The sequence below is a fragment of the Podarcis cretensis genome (assembly GCF_951804945.1).
Source record: "Podarcis cretensis genome assembly, chromosome: 5".
In the NCBI taxonomy this organism is placed as follows: domain Eukaryota; kingdom Metazoa; phylum Chordata; class Lepidosauria; order Squamata; family Lacertidae; genus Podarcis; species Podarcis cretensis.
The window spans coordinates 23,496,442-23,506,312 of NC_137174.1; the positions used below are offsets into that span (position 1 = coordinate 23,496,442).

At 42.5% G+C, this 9,871-nt stretch overlaps 1 protein-coding gene across 2 annotated transcripts in view; it reads left to right on the top strand.

The window, feature by feature from the left end:
• CDHR1 (cadherin related family member 1) overlaps positions 1–8,448 on the top strand; it is a 54,761-nt gene extending 46,313 nt beyond the window's left edge. Inside the window, exons 16-17 of one of the 2 annotated variants that reach the window (XM_079975610.1) lie at positions 989–1,243; positions 7,494–8,448. In XM_079975610.1, coding sequence (XP_079831736.1) covers positions 989–1,243; positions 7,494–8,045 — 807 coding nt within the window. In that variant the 3' untranslated portion in view covers positions 8,046–8,448. Of the gene's footprint in view, positions 1–988; positions 1,244–6,169; positions 6,555–7,493 lie in introns of those variants that run through there. The other variant, XM_079975611.1, reaches the window with a different exon arrangement.
• Positions 8,449–9,871: the final 1,423 nt, after the last annotated feature.

A 9,871-nucleotide genomic window follows, 5' to 3' on the forward strand; every position in this document is an offset into this window, starting at 1 on the left:
TTATTATTATTATTATTATTATTATTACTACTCATGAAATGCCATGGGTCTTTTGCTTACAAGAAATAATCATAAAAGGCTAGTCTAGAACCATTCTTTGAAAACTAGAGTTGCATCACGGGTGCGATTTCTGTTTTGCTGTGCCTCATTACCCTTCCACTTTGATGGAATACAGCAAAATTGTTAATAGGTCGAGCAGAATGGAGCAGTTCCATTCTGGAATTGTTCTAGAATTCCCACCCCCTGCTGTTTTTCTGAGGAGAAATGCTGATTTCAGATGCAGCAGGCAGAATTCTGCACAATGGCCATTTACTTCAAATCAGAAAATTAAACATACATTGGTTTTATTTTTGTAAAAAAAAAAATTTAAAAATTCCCCCATTGCAGAGTTTTTCAAATAAAAAGGGGGAAGGGGATAATTGGTAGGAGATCTGAATTTTCCAAGGTGTTTTTTTTTTTTTAAAGGGAGGGGGGAACTGTTCCTTCAAACTCCTAGCATTTCAATTTTCTCTAAGATAGATTTTGTTGTATACAAATTAATAATCATAAACAAATAAGAATAAAAATGTGCACCCCACCACTGAAACCATTCCATTGTAACTATCCGGCCTCCCAAAATTTCAACACCTCTTGCGATGGTTTGACTCCTTTCCATTTTAACAGTACAAATTCTACAAACATTCTCCATATCTCCTCAGAATCATTTCTCCTGCATATTCCCTGCCTTACATTAATGGCACATGTCAATTTATCATTAATAGCTGTATCCCACACCTCTCTATACCAAGCAGAATATAAAATGGAAGACTGGTGCAAGATAGATTTTTAAACTACTCTGGAATCCAACCAAACCCCACCCCACAAAGTTCTGGTATAGAAGCCATGCTCAAAGCATGGAACTTCAGAATCAAAAAGAACCAGTCCTCTTTAAAATAGGTTGCCATTCAATAAACATTTCTCTTTCACCTTTTCTCCCCATCCCTAACAGGCAATAGACCAAGATGCGGAAGAACCCAATAACATAGTTGACTATTCTATTATGCAAGCAGATCCTGCCAATGTGTTTGATATAGACCAAAGCACCGGAGAAATAAAACTGAAATCCTACATAAGATCCTTGGACATAATTCACAACATCACCAACAACAAAGACTGCATATGGTCGGTGGTAGTTCAAGCCAAAGATCGGGGCTCTCCTTCATTTAGCACCACCGCTGTCCTGAAGATTGATATCACAGAAGAGGTAAGGGGATAGGATACTGGAGAGAAATGGCAAGCAGGGAGACCCAAGATTTGTGGCTGAGAAACAGTGATTGGTAATGGGGACCGCTGCAAAAGCGTCATAATTTGAGTCATTGAAGTTAAATTGAAGTAAGGGAGTGCTGTCAGCTGTGAAATGAGAATTTCTGACATTTCTGGGTCAAGGAAGTGTAGAGTCTGCCGAAGGATCAAGTGGATCCTAAGCCATTTCATCTGCTGGCAATGGGTCCATCCCTGACCTCTCTGTTGCATTGTTCACCTCATTGGTACCAAATAGAAGTTACGATTGCTTTCCCTACACTGAAAATGGAGAAGGAGAAATTTATGAAGGCCCACAACAACGGTCTTAAAGGTCCACACCTAATCTGTCCTTCTTCTTTTAACTTTGTATCTCAACTCGCCCTTGATTTTACCAACCATTCTCCAGATGGTTCATTAGAAGAATAACTCCTCCTTTATTACTACATCTAACTTCCCAAACAATATTTTCAGAATGGTTGCTATGGCGGGTCCAACGCTGGGGTGAGTGTGACAGACTTGTCACTCTGCTTCACATATACAGAGGATTCGTTAAACTGTCATTTCCCTTATACCCTGCAGACTACATAGATGTGGCAGGGGCAACCTAAACATGTGGCGATCTAATATCAGCAAACAGAATGCCACCCATCTGTTCTAGAATATTTATTTCCCTTGAATAAGCATTGCAAATTGGTGGTGAAGAGATCTGAAATGCTTTATTATCCCAAAACCTTACAATTTACAAGTGTCCACCTGAAACTCCCCAGTCTTTGCTATGCTGTCTGTAATTTCCTCTGCAATAGCTTAGTTCCTTGCTTTCATATCTTGGTCTCTTCATAGTGACTGTTTGTCCTCTTTGTGCCTTCATTGCAACGGTGCTTAGCTCCTGTAAATAGGTCTTATCCACATTTCCACTTCTCCCACGAGCAGTTTGGCCTTTTCCTCACAGCTTTTCCCCAGGAAACCCACACATCTGCACTAAATTGGAGCAAATGTCCATCTGGAGAAAACCTGATTGATGTTTGCTCCAATTCGATAGCGAGCAGAAGTGTGGATGAACCCTAAGCTTGCATGGTACATGAATCCATCTCTGAGACTGTGCTCTCCCTCTTTGTGACCTTTTTTCAGGAGGAAAAGGGCTAGCATATACTACACTGGGAATCATTTCCAACTGGAGATGGCAGGATCAAAGCTAGTGGCATGCAAATAAGGCATTCTCTTTGTATAATGTGCCCCAGGATGTACTTGAACACATCTGTTCCTCTTCCATTGTGTCTGACCCGGCATTCTTCATCCCGCAGAACAGTGCTCTGTTTTCCTTTCTGAAGGAAAAGCTTTTTTGACAACACAACTAGAGGTGTCCAGCAGTGTTAATCACAATGAGTAATTAAACAGGCCTATTTTTGATTAACATTTACCATCACAATTAGCAGAACACTGCTCCCTTCAAGACAGATGCCCTGCGGCTAGGTTTGGTGGTTTCATGCATCAAAAAAACCTTTTGCTCTTGAAACAATGCAGTGATAATAAAAAAATCCCAAGGCTATTTAACGGATCCTATTTTTACACAAAAACCGGGATATTGATGATAAGCTAATGCTTTCTTTCATACCCACTGGGGGGAAAGTGCTGAAGGCATATGCTGTTTGCTCCCCCCCCATCCTTGATTACAGGTATTTTTTTAATGACAGAATATGTAGTCCTAGATTTCCGTGCCCTGGAATGGAAAGACTGATCATTGCAGTGACAGAGCACACCAATAGTTTGTCTATAGTCCACAAGATTAGAAGGGGTGGCTACCTAACCCTCTGCCCTGAGCATAAATGGATAAGAACAAGGTTCATTCAGAGACGAGCTACATGTTACACTTGTGTGGGCTTGGGAGGCAGCCTGGCTCTGCCTGCTTAGCCTTCTGGGAAGTCCCTCCTCCCAATTGCCACATGCCTTGCATCAGATGGTGGAGTACCTGGGGGAGGACATCCAAAGATTATCTTGGTGCACAGGCAGGTGAATATAGAGCAGGCAGCTATGTGAGCTGTTTCCAGATCCCAAGCCATATACAGCTTTAACAGGGAGCACCAACACTTTATATTGCTCTCAGAAATGAACCAGGAGCCAGTGCAGCTCTTTAAGCAATGGCAAAATATGTTCACAATGGCTGATCCCAATTAGGCAGCCTAGCAGCTCCACGATTTTCTGGATGCTCCCACCCCAATACACACCTGAGTGTTTTATTAACAGCCGCATCTCCTTTGCATTTGACATAAGCAGACTCAGGATGCGCAGGGACACTGAGAAGATGGAACTCAGATTAAGTGTGCCTCATGCGATGAATATATTTTTCTCTGGCATGCTTATTGCCGAGTCAAGTGTATAACAGATAATCTTATTCAGGCAGCTAAAGAGAACATGCATTGATTGTGGCTTGCTCCACAAATCCTCGGAAGACGAGATTCTGTACCATTCAAATCAGTAGAATAATCTTCCCATTGACTTGGGCTGCAGTGTAGTTAGTCTTCAAGGCTGGAATTCTGCACACCATTACCTCTGGGTTGAAACTGTGCTGTCGCCATCAAGGCAGCTGGCAGGAAGCAAGAAAGGAGGCAGAAAGCACTGGGTGCCAAGCTGGAACGGAATGGTGTCTCAGGTTTTGGCAATCTGCTGCTTCACAATTCTGTGAGGAGATTGCAGTCTCCTACAATGGACAGTCAGGAGGAAAAGTTGGCCAAGTCCAAGCTAGATAATGGGAGCTTGGATATCTGCCTTTGCCAGTTCAAGAGAGCAGTATCTTCTGCCTGCTTCTGCAGCTCAGGCTCCAGTCCCTGGTCTCAGATGAAGAACACCTCTACTTCATTATTAGATATAGGTACCGTACAACTAAGCCAGTCTCGTTCTGAAGCTCATATGTAACTGCACATATGTAACTGCTTGGTTACAGTAATAATGACATAAACATCTCCTGTGGTTGCATGTTTCCATTCTCCAGTCTTCAAGCCTTGCTGTTTCTCTTAGTATTATGTGCAATTACAGGCACTCATTTATCTGTGTTACCTGGGTAGGGTTTTTTTAGCTTCTAAAATTGGTCATTTAACCACCAATTTTGTGATGTTATTCTTTTGCCTGTGTTTACACTGAGTGGTGTGTTGTTGTTTTGTTTGTTTGTTTGGTGTTTTAATTTTATTATTGTGTTCTGTCCCAGCACCATGTATTAGAGGAGGATGGGCTCAAAAATATTTAGTAGTTGCATCCCCCCCGCCCAATTGCTTTTTGTTAATGTCCTGGTACAGCAAGTGGCTTCTTAGCCCTGCTATGTTTTAAAGAGAGGAGGGTCCTATGATGGTCTCCAACCAATATATTCAGAAGAATTTTTTTTGCATCAGCTACTAGCCATAGCAGGGACACGGGTGGCACTGTGGGCTAAACCACAGAGCCTAGGACTTGCCAATCAGAAGGTCGGCAGTTCGAATCCCCATGACGGGGTGAGCTCCCATTGCTCGGTCCCTGCTCCTGCCAACCTAGCAGTTCGAAAGCACGTCAAAGTGCAAGTAGATAAATAGATACCGCTCCGGCGGGAAGGTAAACGGCGTTTCCGTGCGCTGCTCTGGTTCGCCAGAAGTGGCTTAGTCATGCTGGCCACATGACCTGGAAGCTGTACGCCGGCTACCTCGGCCAGTAAAGCGAGATGAGCACCACAACCCCAGAGTCGGTCACGACTGGACCTAATGGTCAGGGGTCCCTTTACCTTTACCTTTACCAGCCATAGCAGTAAAATAAAATGTACTGGAGATAGAGGTAAAAACTTAACTATACAAAATACATTCTGGAGATTTACCTCAATAATCAAATAATACATCTTATTCTAGTTGCCCCTGCTGATTTATTTATTTTTTGCAGTTTTTGCTGTCACCTGGTTCTCCTGATCTGCTAAAAGAAAGCACACAGTAGCAATGGTTGAGCCACCTGGTAGGGATCTGAAGTGTATCTGAAGAAGTGTGCATGCACACGAAAGCTCATACCAATAACAAACTTAGTTGGTCTCTAAGGTGCTACTGGAAGGAATTTTTTTTATTCTGGTAGGGATAGTAGTAGAGGGGTAATAACCTCACTCCTCAAATCTTTATACAGAATGCAAGCTAGAAGCACATGAGCTACTGATTCAATACTGCCCTCTCCACATGGACATAGCCCTTTTTCCCGCATTTTTTTTTTTAAATCGACCCTCAAGCACAGCTGTAGGCAGTATATTTAATCTTGCATAAGTAAAAGTGCATCTGTATATTTTGGAATTGTTAAATTTTGCAAATAGGGTGCCAAAGTGTCAAAATGACTAGGTGGGAAATAATCATACAATGGACAAAATTTCTTTATCATGGCCAAATTCTGTTGCTCGATATCATGTAGGCGCTGTCTAATTAAATTATCTGCTTCAGTTGGGGCCATTATATGCTTTATATACATTCGCAGTAATATCGCTTTGAATTTTGTTTGGTTGTTTGTCTCTAGCATTTTTTATTTATTTATTTATTTATTTTTATCCCGCTATGGCTGTATGCTAATGCAATAAAGGTTTGATTGATTGATTGATTGATTGATCTGCTTCAGTTACTTGCCAATGTATTTTGGCTGTGCGAGGATTTCCACTTGCACAACAGAACTCCCTCCCCTTTCTCCTGCCTGTGTTCACCCCACGCCCTCCCCAAATATGTTGCAGGGGGTTGGGAGGAATCCCAGAACAGATTTAGGGAGGGAGGAGAAAGTTGTGTCCCACAAGCAGACGTCCTTGCACTGACAGAATGAGGTACTTTGCACTACATTGGATGCAACCCGCTGTTTCCTTTATGATGGTGGTCCACAGGTTGATTGGTTTTCTTATTTTTGACATTTTCAGATCAAATCAAGGGTAAGGTCCTATATTTTAGGCCTCAAGAAACGTCCATGGACATTATTTGGGATTTGCACGAGTGGCGTCCTTTCTACCATTTCTGTTACCATGGTGATCTCCACCATCATGTACTGGAAAAGTGTGAAAAGATCCAGACTCCATCCTCAGGGAAAAATCAGGAAAATTAAACGGCGACTACCACAGCGCTCTGTGTGCTAAAATGCTATACGAACTTTTCATTCATTTGTCCTCAATATGCCATATTGAGAGGCTGCATTACCTCTTAATCAAGCTTTGGATTCTTTAAAAGGGAAACAAACAGCCTGTCTCTTCATCTCAGATTCATTACCTCATAGCATTGGAGTGGTTTGTTTTGTTTTTGTAATGTCTGTAAAAGAGTACTAGAACATGCTCAGTTTCTGCTGTTTAAGAACCGATTTGACAGCCTCAAAATGTTTTCAGCTGAAGATGCATCAATAGGATGAGAAAATCTTATTACTAGTATTTTCTCTGAAAGCGTTGCTTTGATTTTGGGAGGTTCTGAAATGAAATCTGAAGCATAAGGAACACCTTCCAGTTATGGATATATACTGAGTTTATCTCAATTTGATACCAGTTTTAACTGTGACAGCTTTCCCCAAAGAATCAGAGACATTTTAGTTCATGGGTGTTCATAATAATAATAATTTTATTTATTTATTTATTTATTTATACATACATACATACATACATACATACCCTGCCTATCTGGCTGGGTTTCCCCAACCATTCTGGGAGACTCCCAACAGAATATTAAAAACAAAATAAAACATCAAACATTAAAAACTTCCTTAAACAGGGCTGCCTTCTTAGTGTCTTAGATGTCTTCTAAAAGTCAGATAGTTGTTTATTTCATTGACATCTGATTGGAGAGCATTCCACAGAGCGGACGCCACTACCAAGAAGGCCCTCTGCCTGGTTAGGGATCTCTGGTGTCCATTCTAACAGGACTACAATTTCCAGGGTTCCTCAGAGAATAGGGAATGACTGTTGTCACCAGTTTGTTGTATGGGTATGTCCTTGACTGCACAACCCAGTGGTTTTGTTTCCACTTGCAACCGACGGACGATAGAGTATTGCATAGGATGATGCAAAACTCCCACATCCTGAGTGAAAGGCTCCACTATTTAATGGCTGCAGTTGGCCTTCTTAGTGTTAAATTTGAATTTTGGATGCCAAATTGAGGTGGCTTGGTGGTGTGGATCACATATTTTGGACAAATGAAAGCGCAGTCTCTCTCTCTCTGTGCCCCAGAGTTAAGTCACCATGTTCTCTTTGTACTCTTTTACAGACTCTTCACAAAGGGCCTATGGCTGCCTTTTTGATGCAAACAAAAGATAACCCCATGAAAGCCTTAGGAGTGCTAGCTGGTGTCATGGGGGTGATGGTGGCGATCACCATTTTAATCTCCACCGCCATGTTCTGGCGCAATAAGAGGTCCAACAAAATTATGCCCGTGAGACGGATCATTAAAAAAAGGCAGAACCACCAACCAACCAGGATGATCAGAATGGAGTGGCTGAAATTCAAGAGGCCCAGCAACGCTGCGGAGAAGTTTGTCGTCGAAGAGGATACCAAAAGTCTGCAAAATGAGAACAGCAACAACAACTTCCAGGTGCCCCTTCCTCCTCCGCCACCCACTGCTCCAGCCCTACCTCCAGCCCTGGCACTCAAGACTAATGTCTCTGAATGGAGGGTCCCCACAGTATCCGGTTCGCTGAGTCCGAAGCTTATTAAAAAGCAGGCGAAGAAAGGTGCCGCGGTCTGCACATCCCACAATGCTCTGGTGTCAGAGCTCAAGCAGAGGTTTGAAATGAGAAATGCGGCAAGCCCTAACATTTAGTGTCTCCTCCCTACAGCCTGCATGTGGAGTGTGTCTTCTGTGTGCCATTCCAGGTACATGGTGTGATTTTCTTATTTTGCATTTTGTACCAATTCCCCATCTCCCCGCAAGCTGAAAATGCTCATTATCTCTTCTCGGTGTTTCGCATCCATTCACCCGGATTCGCATCCTCTCGCCCGGTGCAATTGTTTCACCTATAACTTTATGGTAATATGTGGTGCGCATTTGTTACAATGTTTTTATACAGGTTCCCGCTGCAAAGTCTGCTTGCGTGTTTGTGTGCTGCAATTTTCAGGATGCCAATTTGTTCTGTATCTGGCCAAGGCTTTCCAGTGATCTGTTTTAAAGTTCAGCTTGAAATATTGAATGTTTTAAAATATCTCATGCCAGAGTCCTCAAGGAATAGCCATCTCCTAGCATGCCACTCGCTGAAATTCAGTAGCTCCAGGGTCCAGCTCAGATGTTGAGTGACCTTTTAAATTGTTCTACCCCAGCCATAACTCAGGCTTTACTTGGGCTGGAATTTGACAGCATTCCCAATCATATAGGCATCAAGCATACAGATTAACATGTCCCAATGTGAGGTGTGAATGATGCAATTTGCCCTAACCTGTCCAAGAAAATCTCTTGAATGAGAAAGGAAGGAGGTGAGGGATCATGGCAGGAGGTGACAGCCAACAGCATCACTTTCCCAACAAGGATTGTGGTATTTCTAGTTGCAATCCAGTTTTTTCACCTTTGGGAAGGTGAGGGAGGAGGCAGTTCTCAGGACTGAAATGAACACAGACAGCAAGGAGAGTTGTGTTTACCCTGATTCTGCTCACAGGTGTGCAGTCAGGGGTATTCATGTCATCCCTAATCACAAGTAACATGAACAGTATTTTGGCACATGCACTGAATGACAAGTAAGGATAGGTTGACAAAAATTTATCAGACACAGAGATCTGAGCCACTTCTGTCCATAAAGTAAGCAGATGAGTTATACTGAAAACAGGAATGTTTTCATAACATTCAGTATTATTGAGAGTCGACACGTCTCTATGTGATATGCCTCATCGCAACAGACCAGTGACGTAAAACTTTTTATGGAGGAGTGGAAAAACCAAGAGTTCTTTCTCTATAAAAGGCAAAATTGCTCCCTACACTGCTGCAAAACAGTGCTTTACTGCTTTACGAGCATCCTAACCACTGAATGTTTAAAATGCCGGTGTTTATGGGAATTTGAAGTTAAGGTACTGCAGAGGGACAACCTGAACATTCCCCTGGTGTTAAATTACTACAAACGAGGCAGTTAAACGAGAAACATGGTGTCAGAAGTGTTTGCCTTAGAGGGGAGCTGGGCAAAGAAAAGGTGTGAACAGAAGAAAGACAGAAATCTCTTGCAACCCTGCATCATTTTGAGATGCAGCACAATTTAGGTAAATTTCTGAGCTGAGGCCATTTTAAGGAATGCAGCAACATTCCTTAAAATCGTATCATGTGGAATGGTAGTGCCATACCCTTATAAACATGATGTAAGGCTTTCAAGCTGCATCCCGCTAACCAAGGAATATAGGAGGATGTTGTGTGTGTTTTCTTCCTGAAACCTCCTCCATTTCACCCATTGTGACTGGTCCACAGGTGAGCTGTGACACAGACAGGCCTGTCCAGACAGGCTGACCTTCCCCTGGCTCTAATAGCCACAAGGCTGAGGGAAGCCTAACATTATCTGCATCATACCTAGACTGGTTTACTGGTGGCCCTAACTTGATTCCTTACTAGTTCTAAGCAAGAGTTGCCATCAAAGCAATTAATGGTGACTTCATGGGTTCATTTTGGGAAGGAAC